General features: G+C 35.6%; 2 protein-coding genes and 2 long non-coding RNA genes across 5 annotated transcripts; 1 reads left to right on the forward strand and 3 right to left on the reverse strand.

Annotated features, from left to right (window-relative positions):
• Nucleotides 1–22: 22 nt before the first annotated feature.
• LOC146456739 (uncharacterized) lies at nucleotides 23–3,283 on the reverse strand. Its single transcript, XR_014858801.1, has 3 exons — nucleotides 2,930–3,283; nucleotides 913–979; nucleotides 23–208 (listed from the first exon to the last, which is right to left on the reverse strand). It is a non-coding gene; the product is annotated as an uncharacterized LOC146456739 (long non-coding RNA).
• Nucleotides 3,284–3,383: 100 nt separating this feature from the next.
• Nucleotides 3,384–11,500, forward strand: LOC146456740 (beta-1,4-glucuronyltransferase 1-like). Of its 2 annotated transcripts, none has more exons than XM_085093031.1 (7): nucleotides 3,384–3,654; nucleotides 4,883–5,084; nucleotides 6,918–7,171; nucleotides 7,742–7,901; nucleotides 8,686–8,851; nucleotides 9,505–9,622; nucleotides 10,785–11,500. In XM_085093031.1, the coding sequence occupies exons 1-7, from the start codon at nucleotides 3,517–3,519 to the stop codon at nucleotides 10,998–11,000; spliced, it is 1,254 nt and encodes a 417-aa protein (XP_084949157.1). In that variant the 5' UTR covers nucleotides 3,384–3,516; the 3' UTR covers nucleotides 11,001–11,500. The 2 variants fall into 2 exon arrangements, with proteins under 2 accessions (XP_084949157.1, XP_084949158.1); XM_085093032.1 differs by having other exon boundaries at nucleotides 4,973–5,084.
• Nucleotides 11,488–25,194, reverse strand: LOC146456741 (uncharacterized). The gene is made up of 15 exons (XM_085093029.1): nucleotides 24,958–25,194; nucleotides 24,650–24,819; nucleotides 23,953–24,063; nucleotides 23,428–23,496; nucleotides 16,113–16,164; nucleotides 15,990–16,018; nucleotides 15,740–15,851; nucleotides 15,422–15,461; nucleotides 15,282–15,317; nucleotides 14,807–14,921; nucleotides 14,468–14,537; nucleotides 13,861–13,909; nucleotides 13,547–13,635; nucleotides 13,108–13,349; nucleotides 11,488–12,699 (listed from the first exon to the last, which is right to left on the reverse strand). Exons 1-15 carry the CDS (start codon nucleotides 24,977–24,979, stop codon nucleotides 12,358–12,360), a joined length of 1,548 nt encoding a protein of 515 aa, XP_084949155.1. The 5' UTR covers nucleotides 24,980–25,194; the 3' UTR covers nucleotides 11,488–12,357.
• On the reverse strand, nucleotides 19,284–21,555 carry LOC146456742 (uncharacterized). The gene is made up of 2 exons (XR_014858706.1): nucleotides 21,256–21,555; nucleotides 19,284–19,475 (listed from the first exon to the last, which is right to left on the reverse strand). It is a non-coding gene; the product is annotated as an uncharacterized LOC146456742 (long non-coding RNA).
• Nucleotides 25,195–26,166: the final 972 nt, after the last annotated feature.

A 26,166-nucleotide genomic window follows, 5' to 3' on the forward strand; every position in this document is an offset into this window, starting at 1 on the left:
TACTAACTGTGAGGATCTTTGTTCTATTTGAAATTTGTTTCAATTGGCAAATACTTGCTATTTTGTTTTATTGTATTGATTTCATTTTTTATATTAATTTTGTATACCTCCCTGATGTTCTTCCCAGTCAAGAGTGTCTATACCACTGTCTGTTGGACTTGAATCACCCCTGTGTCTAGTGTCGCTACTCATCTAAGAGTTGATAATCCTGTATAAAGACAGGCTTGTGAGTACTAACAAGGTGGCCCTTTTTATCACACTGCAAAATATGTGTGGTATATACTTTGCATTCAATTTAGATTACGATAGACAAGTTTAATATTCAAGTTCACAAGTTCAAATGAATAATGACAGTATGCTGAGACAAAACAATATAATTAGGCTCTCTGAAAAATTTTCTTTTTGGATTACAATAGGCCTTGCCAAGATTTTGTTTTTCCACATAGTCATAATTAAACTGTGTAAAAATGCCTTTGAATTAGTAGGCATCTTCATAAAGAAATAAGCTAGTTTCTCGGACTGTCCCGGGATATGCAGTATGTATAAACAGCAGCAAAAGGGGGCACAGTCTTTAAGGAGCTTATTTTTGAGAAGGGTTTATTTTGGGGGAGGTGAGGGGGGAGGCTTATTATCGGATAGAATTTTGCATTTCAAAATAATTATTGTCATGTCTGATAACTAAGAACTGCCTGAAACGAACTACTAAACTAAGAGCTTAAAACAGGCGCTTATCCTAACAGTTAATAGGCTTATATAAAGGGTCATTATCTAATCTCCAAAATATGACAGAACTCAACAGATCTTGCACGTGCAAAGGCATTTTACTGGTGTGTATCGTGTGCAGTATGATCTTGAAGTTACACAGCGTGCACTGACGCATGCAGGTTGCTGTACTTCAGTATAAAACCTCACCTGGAAATTCTTATTCCCAGGCCTAGAGGTTGGAGGTCTTTATCTGCAATCTTTATGTTCACAAATCCTAAAGAAATATTAATTAAAAACTTGTCTGAATCACACCCCCTCTTCCATGTTGTAGTTGTCAAAATGTTGAATTTCTATTATATTCAGCTTTAGAACAGTCAATTTTCAGCAAGTTAATTCAGTAGACTAATATTGGCGTGTAACATAGAAATACTCATCTGCACAAACAACATGCGTCACGTGTCATGCTCTGCAGAATGGGTTATTATGCGATGGATTTCAGTATCTGAGATTCTGGACATTCAGGACATTTATATTTGTAGCATTGGGGGAGGGGCTTACATTTGGAGTTTTGCAGTATGTTGTGTTTCAAATTTGCTCCTGGTTTAGAGTTTTTAAAACAGTTTTATTCTTATTTTCCTTATGGTAATTAATCAGAGACAGGGGAAAAATAGAAAAGTTAAGTTGGTTTAAATATTTTTAATCAAACCAAAATATACTAACAAAAATCTAAAGGAAGTTGTACTGCAATGTAAGCTGTAATCCATTTAGAGTACTAAGCAACTTACAGTTTTGTAGTGTAATAAATTATTAGAAGAATGTTATATTGGCCTCTATTAGTTTTCTTAAAATATCTGCCTTTAAATAGTTACTCTCTGAATTACTGTGAAGAACATGTAAATGTGCATTTCTGGTGTTCTAACCATCAGGTTTCATTAAATCATAAACTTTCTTTATTTAACATGGCAAATTTTCTCACTAAAAATACTTTGAATGATTCTCATTTCTCAAAGAAATTTCTTGTTGGTCATTCATAAATAAACAAATGACGTTGTCAGCATGATTGCCACTTATCAGAATATATGGCATGACCCTAGCAACACTCAAACAATCACACAATTGGAAATGAATGGCAGGAATGCAAACATTACACGGATTTTCAACACGAAACAAAAGATTTGATATGCAAAAACCTTGCATCTAGCCAACAAAGTTAATTGAAACATATCCAACACACCTATCTGCGTAAGCAATGACGGGTTAGTAGACAACGAAAGCTAAAGAAAATACAAGAAAGGTGTTGATTAGCGAGATTGGAATATTTTTGTCCGCCGTTTTCTGATTGTACAAATATCGAATTCTTCAATATTTACTTCATGAAAAATTAACATCAAATTCATTGATCTCATCTGCATGATACAGAACTTTCATTCCATTATTGATAGATACAAAAAGAATTGGGAATTATCTAACAATCAGTTTGAGAATTATAGCACGCTTATAGTCAGGGAACGTACAATATTGAAAACGCAAGAAAACAAACGAAGGCCAAATGCAAATAACTGGGCTCGACAATCCTGTGCGTTGTGATGATGTGACGAGTGTCACCTTATGATTAGAAATAATGCTAATCACAATTATATCTGTGTTAGAATTCTAAATGCGGTTTAGAGAACGGGATCAATATTAGCAGAGGGAAATAAACTAAACCCTTATCATACAAACAGCGCAATACGTACATCCACTCCAGTGAACATATTTCCTCCCGGAAAGTTGCAGATATAAACATCGCTGGTGCTGGCCGGACAAACCACCAGCACAAATAATCGATGTTGAGGAAAAGGCCTCAAGAAAAACATTTTGCTGTAAGTTGAAACATTCTATGACGATATCGGAAGAAAAATGTCCGAAAACCACACGGGCCTGTGAAACTTTGCCAATTACCTGCTAGCTAGCCAAAGCAGTTCGAACCCCAGACTTTCGAAAGAACAGCCTGAGCCATGTTTTTTTTTTAAAGTCTTACAAAAGACACAGAAAATAACAATCTTTTAACTATTCCTTTAGTACCAATGTGTTGTTTTTTAGTCTTATGAAAACAACATGCAACGACGGATAGAACAACAACTCCGTCGTAGTATAGCATATGGAGGCCACCTTTACTAGCATTCTCGCACTGCAACCTCAACAACATCAAGGTTTGTATACAAACTAACGATTTAAAGCTCACCTTGATCAAGCTGTTCTTTTAGTTTCTTCCAGATATCACAATAAAACAATCTTCTTTTAGATGTTCAGGTCCAGCTCTGGCTATCAATTACGAAGCATGACAGATAATTTTCCTCTCGAAAATTCCGCGTCAACCAACCAAGCATGTCCTTAAATTTATTCGCCACACGATAAATATCCGGGCGAGCGGGAAAGACTGAGGAGCAATTTATGCACCACTGCACAACCTTTCACCTTCTTGTGATATTGGATCACAAAATTTTCCCTGTAATGAAAATAAATTGATATGTCCACTCTCCACTCGCTGACCACAGACTGAATATTTTCGCCCAAAGTATCCAGTCACGAACCGATCGAACCGATCCAGACACGTGATACTTCTTGAGCCCACAAAACGTCTGCCAGTGGATTGTTTTAAAATTTACAATAATCTAGTACCCAGATTACCCACGGTCAAATTTCAGTACATCAAGATGGCGGTAAACTTATAGCGTTGTTCTCATGATCAGCCGACCTTTTAGCCAACATTTTATAGTCACTGGAAGCGAATTTTACTTGATTTGGCAAATTATAGGGCCATGACTTCTCATGCGGTTAGACAAGGTCTCAGTGATTTTGTTTTTGGGTTTTCTCGTGGTGGTGTTGGTTTCTGTCAACGTCATTTTGTACACAAAGCTGCAATATAAGGAGACATTCAGTGACAATGTGAAGCTAATCGAACTAAAGGTAAGAAGTTTGGAATTTTTCAAGTGTCTCTATGTTTACTGGCGATAATTTTCCTGTAGTGCTTTGTATTTTTTATTTCCTTTGTTTTACAAATTCTTACACCGAGGTAATGCATCAGTCAATTCCCCGAGGTCAATTCCAACAGTGCCCACACCCCCCCCCCCCCCCGGGCCGACCCCCGGGGATTAGGAGAGTTTTTGAATATAAACTGGCAAATGCCCCACCGCCGGGACAAAATAGTTGTTCAAATGCCCTGGGGTGGTAGCTCAAACATGTCAAAAATGTTTTATTTTCTTCGTTTCTCGTCTTACTGTCAGTAAAATCTAAGCTAATTCAGGCCAAATTAAGTCCTAGCTGGGTCTTGTTTTCCGTAGTTAGTGCAACCATAGGTCATTCTACAGCTCTAGCGTCCCATTTTATGTCCTATCTAAACATATTCAATAAGAAACTTACAGTATTTGCCTATGAATTTGTTATTAAGGAATGACAATGCTGTATAGGGTGAAAAATAAGTGAGATGGTCAAATGCCCTGGGGTAATTGGGTGGAAGGCTAATGCCCGACCCCCGGGATGGACAGTGTGGAAAAATGTCCCACTATTGCCCAGGGGGGGGGGGGGGGATGGGCACAGCTGAAATTGACTGATGCATAAAGCCCTATCAACTCTGACGGATTATGCGACCTCTTTTTGTTATCTGCACTTCCTCCCCCACCCCCTGCGCTAAGGACGGTAGGAATCCAATCCTTCAAATTTTTGTCAGCACAGTTTGAAGAAAAATCCGAGAGGTTGATTTCTGGCCGGTGCCTTTGAAAAATTAATTCGGAGGCTCCAAGTTATGGCGCCTCCTTTGAACAATCCTATAGCCCTCAGCAAAAACTTGCCAGCCTTAGTGGGGTGGGGTGCGGCTAAAGAATGGAGTGTCTCCACTGACTACTCAAGACAAATAAAGGTTTCAATAAATTTATATTTGATAGTGTTTAATGCTGTGTAAGTGGTAAAGGCAAGATTTAAGCACAACCCAATACAACACTATTCATGCTTGTTCTTTGTGTAAGAGGATTAGTATGTCAGTGATGCATGTTTAATCAAGGTATGGGGCTGCTTTGGAAATCTTTCCATGAAAATGTAATTAATTGATCAGCCTTATGATAACAGTCACTTGTTTGTTAAACAGCATTTGAAAAATTTACAATGAATTCTCACAACAAAAAATTGGACTTGGTTACAGGATCTGATTCCAAAGCAGTTGAAATTCAAAAATCTCCCCACGGATTCATCTGGGCAGTACAAAATTGAGGCAAACTTTCTTCTTTCAAAGATCCGACCAAGGGAAGGTCAACATGATGTAACTTTAGTTACTCATTGTACCTCCAATCATCTTCATTATCTGCTGGATCTCACCCTTCATTGGAAAGGACCAGTATCTTTAGGTGCGTGCATGTTATATTTATCTTTTTAGTTCTGAAAATGATATTAACTGATGTAATCTTATTCCTCCCAGCGATGGATCATATCTTTTTTCGGAGAGGGTTTATGCAAGTAAAGAAAAATGAGCAATCCTTTAGAGTTCTTGCAGACCAAATGAATCCCAGGGTTTTCCCCTTGTCACCCTGGGAATGAGGTTGCATAAACCCCAGAACAAGCAGATGTACCACAAAAGCTCTGACTATTAAGCCCCTTGGGGAGGGGGGAGGGGGGATGTTTGAGAGAGGTGTTAATTCAGATAATTTGTTTTGAAAAAAGGAAAAATCAAAATGTAGCTTTTCCAAAAATTTTACCTGAACACAATGATCCTTCTGCATTTTGAAGGGCAAGTTTTCCTATAGACGAACTAACTGGGGTGTTTACCATTGCTATGCCTGTTTCTACTTTCTAGTTATTGAGGATGCCAACATCACAAAAATGGTTTACAGAAGGGTCCTCTAGAAAATTACCAAGAACAAATAAAAACCTAATCATAGAAATTAGAAATGAAAAAATATATAAAAAAGGGAGCTTTATAAAGAGGGAAGCTTATTTTAAAAAATCTGCCTTCCAGTTTTGGGGGAAAGTTTATTAGGAGAAGGGCATAAATACAGTGGGGCTTAAAAGGCTTTAATAATAGCATAATACAAAACTAGACAGCGTAAACCAGCAGTTGTGAAAAGTAACCTTGGAAGAGAAAGAATGGCTCCCCCTTAAAACTATTTAATCCTTGGGTTTAAGGAGTGGAGAAACAAATAAATAGAAAACTGAATAATCTCCATGACGATAAGGGATTATCCAGTTTCTGTAGCCCAAATCCTTGAGAGTCAGAAAATAAAATCACTTCCAATCATTTTCTGTGAAGTGAAACAGCTTAATTACTTGTTACACCACAGTTGTTTCATTGTACTGAATAGTGAGACGTTTTCTTTATAATACCCAGTAACCCAGGTTTAAAACCTCACATTCCCCTGGCATGGGGGTGGAAGAGTTTCCTTTCATGGGGCATTTAATTAATATCTTTGTATCTTTTGCATTTAAGAAGGAAATATTTGCCCTCTTTAATTGACAAAATACCTAAGGAGAGAGTAACAAATAATATTGGAAAATAACTGTAACAATGGCCCTATCCCATTCAAGTCATTTCCTTTTATTACCCTTAAAGTGTGCAACAAATTGCCTATTAAAGTTGGAAACTGTGGAAATTTCCAGGAATATTTGCAGAAAAATTTATGGAAAGAGCATATCATGCAAATATGTATAATATTTATTATTTATTATATAATTTTTTGTTAAAATGTATGTAATGTAATATATTAAAGTTTAAGCATGTGCAATATGTTGTAAGCTCTTTGTGGATAAATAAATTACTTAATACTTACTTACTCGCAGATAATTAAATGGATGTTATGTTCCACAAGAAAAGGGGGCACATTTTCAGAAAAACTTAACTTTTGTATTTACATATTTGGTAGATTATTACTGTAACATCATGATATTGTTGTCAAAAACAAACAAATATATGAAAAACGTAATATTTAAATATTAGGCTATCTAGAATTGATCAAAATGTTTCCACCCATAATGTGGATGATAATAACAGAGATACTCAGACAGACAAAAAAATCACTGAGGTCACCAAAGGACTTGGGGCCAAGAAATGACTAGCAGCATTGTGTGTCATGTATGAGCAAGGCGTTGAGTGAAACACTTTTAAAATTAACTACCCTCAGAATTTTACTTCATGTATTGTCTTTTTATTGGTTTGTTCTTTTCTTTGATCTTATTTTTCTTTATAGCTGTGTTTGTTCCTGGTTATGATATCATCACAAGTTACACCTCTCTTCTTGGTCTCCATCAATGTGATCAGAGGTTTAGGGATCGTGTGACAGTGCATTTAGTGTACCCATTATCACACCCACCTGCAGAAAACACATTAGGCCATTATTTGGAACAAGCATTGAGACACTACAGAAACTGTGGTGAATTTATGACAAGCCTCAAAAGCAATGACTTACAAGGGAAACACAGCCTGAATTATGCAAATGACAAAGTATGAGAAATTTTAAAATATTTTGTGGTTTAAATTTGTTTTTGACTTAAATAGCTTCAAACCAGTTTCATTTTCATTTTCTTTTGTGTTGTGTTCATTACCTTTATTCAGAGCAAACCAAAATTGAAATCATTTGCCTGTTAGAAAATTTTAATTCAACCCACTAAATGTACAGAATCATGAGCAGGAAAATGTTTAAAATACTGCATAATGGTAAGGAACAGTGTTTTAAAAAATAATATTTATTGTTTTACTTACTTATTTAAATGCATCGGTCAACTGACTAAGCAAATACTAAGTCAACAAAGAGGCATTTGAATGAACTGTCCAAAAATAGACTGCACTGAATAACAAGAAACCTTCCAATCTTCAGTCTCCATTATGCGGAGATTTCCTAATTCGTGAGCGCATTTCTACTTGTCGCATTCAAGCTGGTCTTCTTTTAGCAACTGACAACCCAACACATGTTTTCTTTACAAAATGTTTTGTTCCTCTTTTTAGAGCATTATCTTGCTTTTGCTACTCCATCATTTTCGTAATCAACAGTGAGTACTGAATACTGCCTTTCAGGTGCCTTACCCAAACAACCTTTTGAGAAATGTTGGTCGTTCTAGCATTCTCCCTGAGCACTACGTATTTGTGGTTGATGTGGATATGATGTGTAATGGAAATCTGTACCAAAACTTCCTAAAATTAGCAGGCCGACTCAGCCTCTTTGCCAACAGGAATGGTAAATTACCTTTTATTAACAGTTGTATATTTGTTGTCCTAATTTAACTTGCTAAGTAAACAATAGTTTCTTTCTAGGGCATATTGATTGGCTGATAGCTAGTTACCAATAGAAATTTTATATTCTTAGAACAAATCTCTTAGGGATAAATTATAACCGGTGTGCCAGTTTTAAGAACATTATTTATCCAAGGGTAATTATTAAAATGGATGCTCTCAAGACAGACACACTCTATTGCTATCTTTGCTCACCAATAATTTTTTTTGGAAACTGAAACTGGCTTTCACAGCCCACTAATTTGACCATTTACTGTCTAGATGAATGGTTGAAATAAACAAGACAAATAATGATACAAAATGTTTGCAAGTTTAAAAAATAGTAGCAAGAGTTTTCTGTGAATGACTACTATCTATTCCTGAAGGTATTTTGGACCTTATCACTGATAAACACTGTCTATAAGATCACATGATCACTTTATACCAGAATATTTACTGGTGAACTTAAGATACCTGTTAGGACTCATAAGGTTAACAGTGGCAATCTGAAGACATTAGATGAGTTTTAAGGAGACCTTGGGGGCTACATCCACCCTCCTTATTCTCATTTATATCCTTTCAGAATTTCTACCTGTGCATTTGAGAAGGGTTGCTTACTAAAAGATGTGTAATTATTATATCAATTTTATAAAAGATTTCATATAGGCACAATATTTTTGTTCACTTACTTGTATGGTATTATTGTCAGTATTTCTTAAATAACACTCACTGTCTTATGATATTTTCAGGTAAAAGAGTTTTTGTCGTGGCAGCATTTGAAAGTGCAAAAAAGCTTTCACCATCGTTGACAAAAAAAGAACTGCTTGATCTTTGGAATGCTGGAAACGTTCAGCCATTTTATTATCAAGCTTGCTGGAAGTGCCAGCGTCATTTAGACTTTGAGGCCTGGAAAAGGTATGGTGTGTTATGTTGATGACCTAGTCTCTTTGTAATGAACCATTGGCGAGTTGTTTTTAACCTCATAACAAAAGTGAGGCTAAGCGCAAAGCTTTTTATGTGAAAATTAGTTTCCTCTTAGTCTACTTTTGTCTTTGAATGAAAACTAAATTTCCTAATAAAAACTATGCACAAAGCTTCCCTTTCATAGTGAAGTTCAAAGCAACTTGGAAATGACCAATTGAAGGGTTTTTTGCAAGATTGCCAATTTTATTGCATAATTTTGCCTTGAAATAAAAGTTGCTCTTTAACTAAATAAGCAGCATTTTACTTTTTCGAGACTAGTTTTGACATAAGAAACATAGTTCTGTAATAAGTCTTTGAATAAAGGCTGAACAAAACCAAGAAATTAGCTTATTACGTCTCTGTAAAACAAAAGAGGAGCCTATACTTGAGTGATTTCTTTTGTTTATGACCTTGAATGCTTTGCCTGAGTTGGTTTAGTTTCATGTGATAGCTGGTGGCACTATAAGGACTGTAAGTAAACATACACAACTTTTGCATCTCTTGATCATTTTAATTTTTATCATGTATTTTCTGATTGATTCATTGATTGATCACATTTTCAATATAGAAAGAGCTGTATTTACAGCATTTCTCTCTTTTTTCAGTTATCGTTCTGCTGTAAGTGACTTACAGATTGCTTACACTGTTGAGTGGAAGGACCCTTGGGAACCATTTTATATTGCACCTAATCACATTCCTTTGTATGATGAAAGGTTCAAACAGGTGTGTGACACAAATAATAGAGCAAGTTTCAATTCAGTGTTGTAAAACCAAATCAAAGTCAATTATTACTCTGGCTAATCACAAACTATGCAATTGCACGCAAGCCATGATTGGTTTTGGTTTTGTTCCACATTGGTTTAGAAAGTGGCCACAACTCTTGTCAAGCAATCAAAGAGCATAGTACTGTAACACAAATTACTCATATTGACACTCAATTGAAAATTGCTTTTTAAACTACAACAAAATACTTTATTTTCTGCCCTAATCCATGTAACAAAAAGACAGTGTATTCACCATGTTTGAGTGACTGGGTTAGGGTAGCTTACATATCATGGTGGCAGATGTGATAGCTACAGGAGTTACATGTACATACATGGGTTCCTGCTCTCCTGAATCTCAACAAAAAGTTATATCAGGACTTCATGTTTCTTGTAGATTAAATGTAAAATTGAGCACCACTCAGCCTTATTAGCAATAATTATTAGCAATTTTTAGTGAGATTATGATGTTATGATGATCAAGTGATTGTCAAAATCCTACAGAGATCTTGCTGCTTGTTCTTCAATTGAGTATAACAAATTAATAAAATATTACAAGCTCATAAAATATGCCAATTATTTAAGTATTTTATGACCTGGTAAAATTTTATTGCTTTACCATATTTCTATTGTTTTGGTGTTGAAGGGTTAGGTAGGAAAGCTCCCACCTGGTTATGGAATTTGACAAGTTCCAGGGGTTTTTAAGGGCGGGGCAACGTGAAAATTGACTGCCTTTGAGCACAACTTTGCCCATTTGCTTTTAACATCTCAATCAACTTTTTCCATAAAATAACATATCCAAGTTAACTATCTTCCCGAGTGCACTAATCTCTTGCCTCCCTGTTCAAAATCGTAACCAAACTCCTGAAGACAAGTTCAAATACAAGCTGGACCAATCAGTGTCTTAAGCATGCAGGGTCATATCATGCTGGCCGTGCTTTCACCTTGCTTCAGTAATGCTGATGTGTTACTTTGTATAATAAAAGTGTGGGCCTTCTCAGCTACATATTCTCATACTTTATCAGTAGCTAACAGGACATTATAGAACCAATAACTGGTTATAGAGATTGGCATTACATCATGATGTTAACTTGCAGCTAAAATTGACTGCACTTTTGTTTCAGTATGGTTTTAATCGAATCAGCCAAGTCTGTGAGACTCACATTGCTGGCTTTGACTTTGTGGTCCTCAACAATGCCTTTCTTATTCATCATGGATTTAAAGTGAAGGAAGGATTCCACTCAGCAAAGGACGAAGAAAACTCTCGAAATAGAGAAATTTTTAGGACATTTAAAAAGGAACTTAAGATGAGGTATCCACAGTCAACAAGACACTGCTAAAGTCACTGACAGAAGTGAAATGTAAATGGAAAACTAAAATGTAAATATGGTATATGGTTTCTCAATAAGTACTGTACTGGTGATCAGTTCAGGGATCATTATTTTTGGGGCCTGTACAGTACTTGATCAGCTCTTAGAGCAAATGTTGAAATACTTAAATGTTGTTGAATAAAACATAATTAAAAATAACATTGTTGAATAAAAAGAGCTGGTTTCTACTATGATAATAATACATTAATAAGGGACACTTGATACTGACAATGTTTTGCCATCTTTGTGATATATTATATCATAAGTAAAAAACTGTAGTATTGTACCTTACTTTCAAACAAGTCTGCTTAATTTGTTCAAACTATCCGCACAACCTGACGAGAGAGTCATTTGCTAATCTGTGACAATAAATTAATGACCAGTAGGCACAGAACTAAACACAAACAAGTATCAGGTATCTTATTTGATTTCACACACAGTAAATCAATAATAAATATTATTAAAGTGTTGCATGCATTTTTTTGCTTTTATTTTAAATAGTTTAGTTACAGGTGCACAGCACCCATGTGAAAAATTCATATGTACTCTTTGAAATTTTACAAACTGTTGTTCACCACACAATTTACTTGCACTGACCATCCAAGGTCACTGTAAAATTTTAAAAATATATACCTTGAAATACAACCAGTGTAAAACAAACCTCCTTTTCATCAGGACTTTGGCACTTTCGTGATGCCTTTTTTCATTTCACAGCACATTGTAACATGGTACTCTGAAAAAAACTAATTTTGATGTTTTCCAGTGCTGCTGTTTTCCCCACTAGCAAAAATGTCATTCAAACCCTGACTCAGTAATCACTAGCATAGCTTCAACAAAATAGATTTTCAGTCACACCCCACTGGGATGTAACAATAAAGTGTGTAATAGCATAAAAGATATTGTTTCCTTGCATAATAGTTACCCCTCAGCCCTTATATAGATGTGTCCCTTTTTTACAAATTTGTCATTTCCCTGCAAATCAGACTGCAAAGATCTTCTCCCATGACTACGTACTTGGCCCTTTTTGGAGCAGATATAAAAAGAAACTACCAGAATCTCTAGCTTAATAATCCAAGAAATACCAGAGAAGACATCCTGGAATTCTGTTCAATCACTGACTCTCTTCACTGCAGCTTGGCTATCACCCAGTTGTGGGATGTCCCAACAACTGAGGATGCCCTTTTCCATACCTCTGTTCTACCACACCTTTTTAGCCCGCTTTGGCCCAGGTGCCCACTTTCCTTTCCCACACTCTCATCTCCATTTGCATCTTAACATAGTGGCCTGGTTAAACATGCTGCTGTAGGAAGTCTGGTTTTGCACATCTTTAGTACAGCTTGTGGGGGTAAAACTTTTTTTCTGGAGTTGGAGAGTCCAGTGTTGGCTTCTTTGGTGGTGAAACAAGCCTTGGGTCAGGGGTCATATAATCTCTATGTCCCTGAGTCTCCTCATACTTTGATGCATGATCAACTCCATCAAGAAAGTCAAGAATATCAAATGAGGAGTTGTTGTGAGAAGACGTCTGCTGAGGTTGCCCATCTCTGTGAGAAAAATAAGAATCTCTCTGTCCAAATAAACACCTTTGAACTTCCCTACCATGTGAAAAATCATTTTCACTTCCATCAACAAGTCTTGTCTCTGTATTGTTTACTCCATGAGGACATTTATCCTGCAAACAAGATAATACTTTTTTCAAACATTGCAATAAAAAGCATTTTGAACTGCATTACATTAAAATAAGACTAAGCTACAGTTGCTATAATAATTATTGACGTGTGAGAGAATTAAGGTGGGCATTCGGGCTATCGTGCTTTTGGGACATGGCACATAAGGCCTTGTTTTATAGGTTTGTGCTAAAAAATTGATTATCAAAGCTATGACAATAGCTTATGACTGCACTTATAGTTTGCTGTGATACATAAGAAATCTAACTGTCATCTGAATGGATTTGGAAAAATTGCAATGCAGTGCATACATAAACTGGAAACTTTGGAACATTTTCTATCATTTACTTCCAAAAGCATGACTAAAGTATGCCCTTCTTGCATTGATCAAGACCTCTGATTCGTTTCATTACCTGGAATTCAAAATATGTGTTTGATTGTGTGGTTCCCCTGCTATTTTTTGACTCCCTAGAAGCAACATTTTGTAGTAGTCTGTCCTGCTGTTTGACATTTTCACTTGATGTACTTTGATAAACGGGTATGTCTGATGTTCTTTGTTTATCACTTCCAACCAAAAAGCTATTAGAAGAGCAGTTTTCCACTGTTTGAACCTTCCTTTCATTGTCTGTAGTTTTCATCACATCCATGTTTTCCTCTAAGAGAAAAAAAGATGACAAGATATGTATTTCCAGAGTGACTTGTAATAAGCTAAACCAGTGATGTTCTAGAGAAACCTTGAAAGGTAAACAATCTTGTAGTAGCTCTGCTACCATTTTGAGCTAATAAAGTTACTAGCTATTCCCATCAACAGCATAGTATAACAAATAAATTTAATATATAGTTTTTACATACCAACAGATTTTCTTTTCAGACATCTCTTTTGAACTTCAGAGGCAACACCACCACTGCCTTCTATCCTTTGCGCTTGACTGTTGACAGAACTTCAAACAAACAAAAGTACACTAGCTCAGTGTCTTTTCGTTGTTCTCAGGGTTACTGCCCTGTTTTCTGCAGAATTATAATAATTGTTTTCCTGGTCTGTTCCTCTGACTTTCCACTCCCTACCCTCCTCCCAAACTGTACTGTTATTATTTATATAACTAAATGAATTTATTATTCATCGATCATCATTGTTTTTTGTGACTGTTGAGAAAATGAGAATTTACCTTTGTTTGTACATTTTTCTCAGCTGTCCTTGTATTTCAGCGAAGTAGTCTAAAAACACAAATTATATTAAATTAATATACTGTAAACAGTTGAAATAAGCTTGAACGTGTGTAATTTGTCAACATCAATGAAAAAAGGGTGTAATATATCCCTTTTTTTTTACCAGAAAGTCAGAAAAAGCAGCAAAGTTGCCCTGAGCTACAGATTATTACGTGTACGTTTAAGCCTAGAATATTTTTTTGTTTGTACCTGAATGGTAATTTACTGGGAAGTTACCTCAGTCAGCTTTAATGTAGTAACTTCTGCAGGCCTAAGTATGGGGATAAGAACTTGCTGTATGATATGAAATAAGTCAGTGGATTAAGGTGGCTGGCACCTATTTCCATCATATACTTTGACAGATCAATACAACCACCCTTTATCGTTGACACAAGAATAATAGCATCAAACAAATACCTAATAATTATTTTTTACCGTAGCAACAGTATAACCTGATAAAAAAGAATTAAGTTTAGTTTAGTTTTTATATTTAGCTTCTGCCTGCAGTATGCATGCTCTCTGAAATTACACTGTCCAGTTGATTATGGAAATAGTAGGTGAACTCACTTCTTCCATGAAAAGTCTCTGAGGGCCTCAATGCTTCTGTTAAAGTTTGTGATATCTCTTGTAGTGGTGTCTAAAAGGGTTTATACCATCAAATGCAATATAGTTTAAAATAATTGATCAATGTAACATCAAAATAATTCAATGCACTAACGAATACTAAAATTTTACTTACTAATCATATTTAAGGGGTCAAAGAAATATCTTATTTTTGATCTACCAGTTATTAATTTTGAAGCCCAGAACAATGTTTAATATGAGGCCTTTTGCCTGGCATTCTCTCCAAGCCCTTGTTTGTTATGGGCTATTGATTCAGTTATAGAAAAACATACATGCACATGCCTTGAATGCAAGTACTGCTTCATTCTGAGGTGTAATTTTTCGTGGAGTACTCCTCTGAAGGGGTGTCACTTTGTTTTTATCAGGGTTGCTGTATCTTCCACTTGAACTACAAGAACTGTAAAAACATGGATATTTTTTGTGGCAAAATAAAACAGTATTGTTAAATGATTGCTCTCTTATAAATAATTGCACAAAAAGAGTGCAGACTGCTGTCACAGTTCAAAGTTTTGCAATCTGTACTACGTCAGTTGATTTTAAAATAATTGATAAAAAGGGCCAAATCACTGTCCAAGTTTTGTTGAGTTTTTCCATACATTTAGTGTCACAATAATGTACATATCGACTGGAAAATTAATTATACCCAAAAAGTCACTTTACTTTAATTTAGGTTTTCTGAACAGAGTGCTGCACTGTAGTCCACTTTATCTCAACACCAATTCTACAGTATTTATAGCACGTTTTCAGTTGCCATTACCTGCGAGATTTATTGCTAGCTGCAGGGCTTTGTATTCTGAAGGTGAAAGAAACGAAGTACACGATAATTGACCTTGGCATGTTCAAAGTATTTGATAAAGTTGTCCAGTTTATTTAAAATCCTGCAATCAGTAAACTTACAAGTAGTCCATGCCTCCAGAATTGTGATCAAGTGGAGAATCTGGGAATCAAGAAAAAATGCAGTCATTTTTAATTTGTGCAAGTTGCTGATGAGTCTTTTAGAACCTACAAATATGAAGTGCAAGTCAGTGGAAAAAGTCTAACATGCTGACAAATCAAAAGTGATTCAGATTCAGAAATTGTGAGAATTGCTGTAGGCAGGGATATTTTTTGGGTTTCACATGCAATTCATGAATGAGCAAATAGTTCATGACAATCCCAAACAAAAATAAATTACAAAAGAGTGTCAAAATTGGAAAGGATCAGGTTTTCTTGTACCTTGGCCACTGGGTAAGCCAGCACTGCATGATGACAGCTGTATTTTGAATGAGGAACAGTCCAGAACTCTGGCCATATCTTTTGCAGTTTTAGTTTTGATATCTTCAAATTTCTGAAAAGTAGAAGTCACCCACACACACACAAAAAAAAAATAATAATAATTATGGTTTCTCTAGCATGACTGCAAGTATACCCTGAAAATATTTCCTCCTGTAATCCAAAATGGGAATTATTTTTGTTATTCACTCACCTTTTTACATAACTTTTCCTTTAAATTCTCTACAATAATAATTATTAAAGAAAAAAAAAAAAACAGATTTTAGAGGGTTTTAAGATGTTGAAGAAATGTTCTCTGCTTAGTGTCAATTCTTACCTCGTAATATTGTGTCTGATCTCTTTGCCTTGTTGTAGATACCTAAACGTCTCTGTCAACAAAATGACAATTTTGTAATATTTCTGTGACATTATACTTCTTTGTCACATTCTTTGATATCCATCAATAATTTATTCCCCCTTATAATCACCAACGATGCAAAAACTCCTTCCCCCAAAATAATAATCATTTAGAATTTAGAAACCTTTCCTACAAATTCCAGTATACCATAAACAGTAACATAACAATGACTTGAGTATCCCAAATATGATGTCCTTTATAATCAAACACTACTCACTTATAACAATATTTGTGAATATAAATGAGAAAGTTTTTCTAAATACTTGACTGAAACTTGGCTTACATTGATCATGTTTTGCTCCCCTATTTCTACAAAATCTGACATCCAATGGAAGAGTTTTCGGTTAAAAAGGGGCACTGAATAGAGCATGTATATATAGTAAGTTACAGATGTCCTTTAATAATAGTAGCTGTCCTTGGAATAATTCCCCCAAGACATACAATCACCCCGTCCTCTCCCTTTTTAACTCGTGAATGCGCGCATGCGCAATGAACGAGTTATAGCGATAGCTTCACTGGCGAAAAATGTCTGATTGGTTGAAATTCAACCACGTGACTTAGTAGCTCAGCTTGCGCGCGGAGCCTGGACAGGAACAACAATCCCAATCAAAATGGCGGCCGATGATCTGCATGATGGCGGAGTTTTCAAAATTTTACGACCAGCCTGAAAACATAAGCGTAAAATTTTCAAAGTGTCTTTGTCGAGAAATCTCTGTACCGTAGTTTTTTTGTGCCGAGGAATTAAAGTTTGTACAAGGAAGGAAGAAAGGAGACAAACACAAACGTTTATCGCGAGATCAGAAGGGTGTACGTGAGATTTCTTGGTCTCGGCCAAGAACTGTACTTGTGAAGTAATGCTCATCTGCCGGTTTAGGAAGAAAAACCAGAGCAGGTGAAGAGTACCATGGTAATTTAAGAGAATCCGATGAGTCTACGACTCGATTTTCGAGTAGAAACGTAAGTAAATATTTAATTGCGCGGTTTACCTTTGTCACTGGATGAGAGCCTCTCGAGAAGCAAATGAATACTGGTAATGCTGATGTCTAATTTCACAAGAAATGTCTCAAGATTTTGCACCTTTTATGTGATAGGATAGGGGAAAATGTCCCCACTTACCGGCCCACATTTCCACTCCAAAGCTACTATCTTTCGGACATTTCATTGCGACCTTAAGTTAAGAGAAAATTCTACGAACAAACACTATACTTGACTATCTGTTCTTTTTATTTCAAAGACAGGCTACAAACTCTGTCTCTACAAAACAACTGATGTGTGTTTCAGTGAGTGATTGTTATTCCAATGAGGTCTAACAACAGACCTGAAGTAGCTATGTTATTGCCGTTAATGTAGATGTTGTGGTTGAAATTTTTGTTTGGTTAAGTAAAATTTTCCTTTAGTTTATCCCCATAACCATAAATTACCAAACACAAAAAGGAAGGAAAATAAAAATAAAAGTGAATAAAAGTGAAATTTGAGCCACAATATAAACGTGATTAAAAAATGGTACGTTACACTGAAATTTGTGACTTGTGTTTTACTTGTGTGTACTTTCAGAAATAATATGCATGTAAATAACCACAAAGCACATGCACACATGAATGGAAGGAATGTCATGTACACGGTATTATTCCAGACAGAAAGTGTCCATTGATGCTTAACAACATGACATGTTATCACTAACAGTGAGGTACAATGTTATCATCCAATATCTTTAATGGTAATGAATTTCCATGGTAACACAATGTTGAATTTTTTACATTTGTTTGTTACACAGACGGTGACATATTAAAAGGCAATCCTCTCTCAAACATGGGAAGTAGAATTTATTTCTAAATATTGCATTGTTTACTCTGGTATCAAAAAGATTAAAACAAGATTTAAAAGCAAATAATGGGCAGCCACTGACCACTGCTTGTAAATTTCTCCATTTATATCCATTCATATTCAATTTCAAACAAGAGAGCTTACAAAAATGCAGCTTCACTTTGTAAATAAGCAAATTAATTGTACAATTTCAGTGATAGCTTGTTAATTTTGATTTTTGACAAAATGCACTGATCAAGTGAAAACTTCAACATCCCCCATCCCCAAGCAACCCTCCAGGTATTTGAACTTTGTAAACTTAGGGTGATAGGTTAATTGTTCAAATTTGTGCCCCCAAGGGCCAAAAAGCCATTCAAATGCACAACCCTTAAGGCCTCTCATTGAAGACAAATTCTCAGCTTCAATCACTCGCTATTACCTTCAAAAAGAGAGAATTTTGAGGAAAAAAAAGTTGGTTTTTATTTCATTTTGTTTATCTCATTCACTCCTCATGGGGCTTTTCAGGGATAATTTGCAACACTGTTTTGGGCACTTTGCCAGACTGCTTAAGCTGCAGAATAATATAATAAATTATTGTAATCTGCGGTTAAGCAGCCTGAAGTAATGAGTTAGAAATAACCCTGTACAGTGAATTTGGATTTGTGATAGACACTAGGGGTGGTCACTGACAGAGCTGAGATTTATGTCCCCGGAAGTTCTTTTATGTCCCACAGAGTCAGATTTAAGTGAAAGTACAATGAGATGTAGCCTATGGTTTTTTGTCCTTATCAGAGAAGACTAGAAAGTCTAACCATTTGCAGGTGACAGGTGATAGTGCAAAGGCAGCACTTTCTCCTCATTTATTTAAAGACCCTGAGTGTTTGTCTGGTCATAAATCGAACCCAGGCCAACTGCTGCACAGTCTGGTACACAACCAACTTTGCTAACCAGGCTGCAGTATTTCTGTACTCAGAAATTAAGGGAAAATATGGGTAATAATACCAATGTTTTAAAGAAAAAGGTGTACAAATAACTTTTAGTTTGCTTATCTCCATGGATATGCTAGAGTTTCTCAAAGTCCATTTTCAATTCATTTGGAATTCATAATTTTCTACTATGTAAGCATCACATGAGCATGGAGTGGGGTATATTTGAACAACTGTTTATCAAATACAAACTGTAGGTCTGTAACAATATTCTGCCTTGAACCAAGCCTGAAAATCTAATCCACCTTTTTTGGTTTTGCTGTGAAACACTTTCAAGCAAGAACTACAGAAACTAAACAAATGATCATTAAAAAATTTATTCAAGAGAAGGCCCCCTTTTCTTCTGCCCAATAACAAAACTCTCAAACTGCAATAACATTTATAATTCATCTTCCTGGTGGCAAGAAATGTTAGATGGCACTAAAAGTGAACAAAAGATGTCCTATACTTGAACAGTTCTCTGGTTTCAAGGCCTCTTTCAATGCTGCCAACCCTAAAGAAAGAATAAATAATTAAGCCAACATTAATAAATGCAAGTAATTCAAGATCCTTTGCATAAATTCTTTCTTTCCTTTATTTACAGTGTATTTTTAGTATTTTTAAGTCTGCTGGCACTAGTAATAATTACTAGTGTAAATGTAATATGTAAATGTTTTTATGTTTTACCATTTACTTCATCTTATTTTTCTATCCATTTAAAAAAATGAAATTTAAAATAAACAACCATGGTGAAAAAAATAAGGTCCCTTGAAAACTAAGACCCCGTCAAAAACAATGATGATGTTGTGCAACATGGATGTGGTATAAAAAAATAATAAAAGAGTGAAAAAGTTATTGCTTAGCATTAAGGTAACAAGAAATCCTTATTGGATTTGAATCTATGTGAATAGAGAAATATTAGATTAATTTGCTTTACTCAGTTGCACATGCCATTTAAGTACGACATCTATCTTGAAAATAAAATAAATTGAGAAAACATTAACACAGAGGGACAATAAAAAGAAATAAAAATAAATGTTACGACTGCAGTTGACATCATATACTGACTAATCGATCATGCAACCACCCCATCAAATTCTTTCAAAACTGTTTTAAATTGAAACTCTTATTTGATATTTTAACTGTACATCATCTACAAACAGCATTGTTTTTAGGTTGTCTAATGAATAATCATCCCGACAGAAAAGTTGAAAACTTTACTTATTTAGAAATTATATCTGCTCAATAATACAAAAATTCCAAGCAGTAATTTGCATACATGTAGTTTAAAATGAAGACATATGCAGGGAACAACCTTTGTTAAAAACTGTAAGTGTCTCCTCTTTTCTCTGAGCAAAATATTCATGAAAATATTACAAGCCCATGGGTCGCGACTGCTCAGTGACTTTATATTTACGACTGAATATTACTAGTAAGGAAATCAACCTACATGTATTGTACACTCTTCTTGCTTTTCCTTTGACTTATTACAGTGTTGCACAAGATGAGAAATTCAATAGACTAGCAATTGTTCAGTTAAATATGAGCATACATGTATAACTGTTTATGTAATTAATAATAATAATTATAATTCAAACATATTTATACAGGATTGCTGTATCAGTTTTAAGAAGAAAACTGCTATCAATGCAGGTCCTGGGTAAGAAAAAAATAAAATAAAAGGAGATCACAATATTCTGGGAACATTACACATTAAAAGGAAGTTTCAAACAGTCATAAATTCTAAGAATTATTAAAAAATTTTGCACCTTTGTAGAAAAAAGCGCTTCTTGTATTCTAAGTTAACTTTTTTCCAAAATAATCATTATTTCTAGTATTGTAGTGGTGGATGTCATGGTTTTTCACATTATAATAATTAAAAAGGTATCTGGGAACTCTATTTCCAGAGGTTTCCAGCCCAGATTGGTGAAAATTATATAACATATATATCTGATCTGGAAATAGTTAGGAATCGTTAGATGCATAGAGAGCTTAATTACGTATTCAAAATACCAAAAGGCTTCAAGATCGGCGCCATCATACAATTACAGTCTGTACTGGTTTTTCCCTAAATCGAACCATCTACATTCTGCTCAACCGTATGCCAAAAATTACTGTAATGGTGCAAAAAATGGGCAACATATTATATAACACTGCACCTTCCCTGCCACCTGGTACAAGCTAATTCCTGTATCTACCTAAAGCCCAAGAGTTGCGCTTCTGACTCTATATAATAACTTTTTGTACCAGGTGGCAAGACACTTGCATTATCATAAAATGTGACAAAAACATACCTTTTTCGCAGCTCTTTCCAGCGAGAACATCGTTTTACATCACCGATTTCTATTCGATCACATGTTGGAATCTCTGAGCCAAACGTTACCGTAACGTAAAATTTTTCAGACAATACGTTCCACTTGAAATCGGCGATAAAACTGCCCCCGATCTCTCACAGAACTGGCAAAAACAACAGGTATTCGACTGTCCTACGGCAGCCATTTTTCCTTCCTTGCTTGTGAGCGGTTTTCATCAAAGAGCCAATAAGATTCACGGAATCACGTCACGTGATAATTTGCACAGCGCCTGCGCAGACATTTTTCGCCAGTGAAAGCGATAGCTTGGTCGATCAGTCGGTCGGTTTTGTCGTTAACTTTCGGGCGTGCGCAGTGAGTGAGTTTCAAATTCAATTAGTGGGAAAAACACGCGAACATTTATTGTTCACGGCGCATCAGGAAATTCTTATTCAATATGTAGAGAATAATTTGAAGATCATTTAGTGCAAGAATGGAGATTTTTCGTTCAATCTGAGCAAAGTTACAAGTTTTTTCAGTTTTTCAGAAAGTCCGGGGTCGTAAACTCAATTAGTGAAAAAAAAAACGTGAAAATTTTTTTTCACGACGCGTCAGAATTCTCTCATTCATTCTGTAGAGAATAATTTGTCAATCATTTCAGTGTAAGAATGGAGATTTTTCGTTGAATCTGAGCAAAGTTATAGGTTTTTTTCGTTTTTTTCTACAAAGTGCGGTTTCTTTTAAGAATTAAAAATAATTTAATTTAGAAATAATTTAATTAAAAATAATTTAATTTGTCAGTTTTCACGCGAAACGGAACGTGCCATGTCACGCATCATTGACGTCGTAAACAAAATTATGCAAATTTCTGGTGAAATGAACACTTTAAGATCTTGCTTTCATAGAGGTTTCACAGGGGAAAAATGTTTCATTTTCGAAATTTACAACTGGTAATTTATGGGAAAGCAAAAGGACGCGGTCGATAAATAATTCTTATTTAGCAAGAGCTTGTCATAGTTCATTATTTTTACTTGAGGATTGCGTGGACTGAACTCCAAAGGAAAAATTTCACGCATTTATGTCGGGCATGAAATGTAATGCGATACTTTGTTGAACATATTTCCCTTTGTGAGATCGGCTTGCCCTACAGTAATTTTGTAATTTTAATTCCCAAAAAAACTTCACTTGCCCATCGGGCAAGTGATGGTTAGAATCCACTAGCCCGATCGCGAAATCCAGTAGCCCCGGACTATCGGGGACACGAATTTGCATGACGTAGCTGTACATGGCGTGCTCCTATGAACTTTGAATAAAAAAAACACGTGATTTTTTTTAATCGGCGCATCAGAATAATCGGCTTATTCAATCTGTACAGAATAATTTGACATTCATTTTAATAGTACAAGAATGGTCATTTTTCGTTACATAATCGGGCAAAGATATAATTTCTTTTAGCTTTTGAGGAAGTTTCCGTAGCCGTCTAAATTTCAATTACTATGTGTCATCTGCATTCACGAGTTGGCTCACAGGAGCCTTTGATTGGATTTCGGTTAAAAAGGGGCACTGAATAGAGCATGTATATGTAATAAGTTACAGATGTCCTTTAATAATAGTAGCTGTCCGTGGAATAATTCCCCCAAGACATACAATCACCCCCTCCTCTCCCTTTTTGGATAAAGTTATAAATTCTGCTCCTTTAAAATCTTCCTTGGAGTTCCACTTCCCCTGAGCAAGGACTTAACCTAAATTTGAATGAAATTTGGAGAGGTTTTAAGAAGGGATGGAAGAAAGGAAATGATTTTTGGAACACCAACAGACAGTTGATACCCACGCAAGAGCACCCCAGGTTGCTAGTCAGTGGACTAACTTGGTGTCTGTCTATTAATTATTAAATACAAATTCCAGTTTTAAAACTTCACTAAATCTTCAATATTTCTTAGTTCTTTTAATTTTACCAATCCTTCAAGAAAAACTATCTCCTCCCAAATATCCCCAAAAATTCACAAAACACTCCACAACATAGATTCACGTTATGAGCATAGAGTTTTTGGATTGCTTGAAACGTAAAAGAGATATTTTCATTAAAGCCATGTCAAGTAGCGGAAAAATGGCGTTTAGGTTAAGTACCCCCTTAAGGCATTACTTGAGGTGTTCAATCATGACAGCTTCACTTACAGTTATTCTGCTCTTGGAAATAATAGCAATTCTTGAATCCTTTTGTTGCTGCTTTCTTCTGCTGTGTTCCTAACAGTTATATCACCAAAAAAAAAAAAAAAAACATGTACATTCTATATGCAATATGGGTCATGCTTTGACATTTATTTGTTTGCTTGTAAACTTGTGACAAGAAGTGAGCTGAAGTGTTATAATTATAACATAGGACAGACCTTTGGTGAACCTTCAATCCTAGACACTAAAGATTTGCCAATCAAAAAGGAAAGTTTGCAGTCCATTTTGCCTCTTTTAGATTATTACAATGATGAAGGTGCTTAGATAGCTCTAATGGAAGTCATTTTGGATTTTAACATCTTACGCTGTACCAAAACCTGTCTCATAAGCACTCTCATTATATCATGAATGTACCCCTTTGATATGATTGCTTATTACAGTTAGTACAGGATTAGCATTATATGAATTTATTTATTACTTAACGTCTTAGTCTTAATTTATATTACTGTTCACAGAATGTTGTATTTATACCTCTTTACTGCAGTGTTCTTGCTTAGATCTGTCATGTGTTTGGGTACTTGCTGTTGAACTTGTACCAGCTTTGGTAGCTGATCTTTTTGTATGATGGCCACTTGCCATTTGCTGTGGAAATATTAAAATAACAAGAGCATAAAAATAATAGGCAATTTTCATGATGGCCATTTTACTACAATTACCAGAATTATTGTTATATACCTGACTGGGATCACAAGATTTGAGTAAGAAAGGAAAAACAAATTGAGTTCTGGTGGTTGTAGTAAAATAACACCATTGCAAGAATGGCCTACTGTAAAGGACTGAATTTTTATTAAACAGGGAAAAAAAGTGGAAGTGGGTAATGGATAGAAGAGCAGGTTGAAGGAGTGTTTGGTTTGATCAAATACATTTTAATTTAGTAAAATGTAGTAATATCGGCTACATTTCCAAAGTTACCATTGTATCATCTAAATTTAGGTGTATATTACAAACAGCTATTCCTCGTGGATGTAGTGGTCCTGCTTTAATAGATAGACAAAAGTTGAAAGAGAAAGTTGACCTGTAAGATTGTTTCAGATAAGCTTTTTTGGTTATTTAGGCAAGTTATTAAGCTTACTTTTATGCTATGATTGAAGATTGTTTCAGATAAGCTTTTTTGGTTATTTAGGTCAGTTATTACTTTTATAGGAGGGAATTGCTATGATTTAAGTACCTTTTTATGGGATTCTTTCTTCCTTCTTCTGGAGGACTCATTATCAGAATTCCTTTCAATTTTCCCTTGTTTAACAGTCTTGTGGTTCTCAGCGTCACTGCCTACTCCATCATCTTCGCTGTCAGAGCACGGAACACAGCAAAGCGATTTTCGGAAAATTTCTCCCTTTTCTTCACGAATTTTGAAAACAGAATGAATAGAACAGACAAAAGAAAAATATTTAGCAATGCACACGAAGTTTAAATTCTCTAATCGTATTAAGTTTAAGGTTATAAAGGCTTATAAAATTTAAGCCCAAACGGGCTTACCATTTCGCCGTTTCATACGCATATTGACCAAATACTCTGCGTTCGGTTTGATCTCCGACGTGTAAAAAGTTCCATTTTTCTTGACAATAAATGAGGGGCAAAGAACATTCAGCTTAAGACTGCGTTTCCCCTTTACAATGTAAGACAATATTTCAACGAGGACTTAAAGAAAAAGTAAACCATAGTCGAGTTTGTTGTAGATGGTGCCGCTTTGTGGCCAGCTTGTCTTTTCGCGCGCTTTTCCCGGAACTCTCGCGCGCCTTCCCATTGTTTTTTCCCGCCAAGCAGGAGATCTCGCGCGTGAAGAAAGCCCATTCTGAAAACGCGCGCTTGTACTCTTGTGCTTTCTGCAAACTGGATGACACGGAGCGACGTCGTATGAGCGTTTGTTGGGTTTCAATTAATTTGACGACCTCTTTTTTTGTTTGCAACCCGAGAAGCTACCCCCCCCCCCCCCCCAGAAGGGCATATTTTTCACAAATTCAATAAAATCTGCAATTCCACAGCGACAAACCGATGAGTGGTGCCGGATGACTTGTAGCAAATCATTTCAAATACAAAATACTCAGGGCAGACTGATCCCAACAAATATATTTCAGTTATTCTAGCCTCTGTTGCTTATTCTATCAAGCTCGTGGGATCAGTCTGCCGTTAGTACTTCATAATTTTAACAGCTTTGAACAGGGAGAAGACTGCAACCGACAGAGACATGATCTGATAACAAGCTCAGTTACTGAAGGAAACTCTGGAAGAGATAAGAAAGTGCCCTAAAAGAATGAAAATTTTAAAAACTGCAAAAGCCGTGAACGAAGATCCTGCTTGCTTGTACGTTGGATCTCACAGGAGATCTAATCAGCCAAACTTGAAAAATAGACGATGAGAAGTCCAAAGACTACTGCAAAGCTGACACAACGTAATATATTTTAAAACAATATTTCGGCTGGCCAAACCAGCCTTCTTCAGGTTTAGATGTTACTAAATTATATAAATGAAATTACAATATTATATTATGGAGGATGTTGCAATACATGGGAGCGGCGGAAATGACGTTTACAAGGTGGTACCAAAGGATGAGGAAATAAGTAAAATAAAATAAAAAAATTACAATTCATCACGTCTATTCAAACCGTGGGGTTCCAAGGTCCCCGCTAAATCTATAAGAAAAGACTCTCTGGCTTTTCTGATTGAATCACGTGAGGAGTGGATAAC

The sequence above is a fragment of the Pavona decussata genome, unplaced genomic scaffold (genome assembly GCF_977016875.1).
Source record: "Pavona decussata unplaced genomic scaffold, jaPavDecu1.1 SCAFFOLD_254, whole genome shotgun sequence".
NCBI lineage: Eukaryota > Metazoa > Cnidaria > Anthozoa > Scleractinia > Agariciidae > Pavona > Pavona decussata.

What these genes read in the sequence shown, in the direction of transcription:
- LOC146456740 (XM_085093031.1), top strand. Translation starts at nt 3,517, where the DNA reads ATGCGGTTAGACAAGGTCTCAGTGATTTTGTTTTTGGGTTTTCTCGTG. An exon ending in TGAAGCTAATCGAACTAAAG is followed by an intron (nt 3,655 to 4,882) that starts GTAAGAAGTTTG and finishes ACTTGGTTACAG; the next exon opens with GATCTGATTCCAAAGCAGTT. An exon ending in GAAAGGACCAGTATCTTTAG is followed by an intron (nt 5,085 to 6,917) that starts GTGCGTGCATGT and finishes TTTTCTTTATAG; the next exon opens with CTGTGTTTGTTCCTGGTTAT.
- LOC146456741 (XM_085093029.1), bottom strand. Translation starts at nt 24,979, where the DNA reads ATGCGTATGAAACGGCGAAATG. An exon ending in AAGAACACTGCAGTAAAGAG is followed by an intron (nt 23,497 to 23,952) that starts GTATAAATACAA and finishes TATAACTGTTAG; the next exon opens with GAACACAGCAGAAGAAAGCA. An exon ending in AGAGACTTTTCATGGAAGAA is followed by an intron (nt 13,910 to 14,467) that starts GTGAGTTCACCT and finishes TTGTGTTTTTAG; the next exon opens with ACTACTTCGCTGAAATACAA.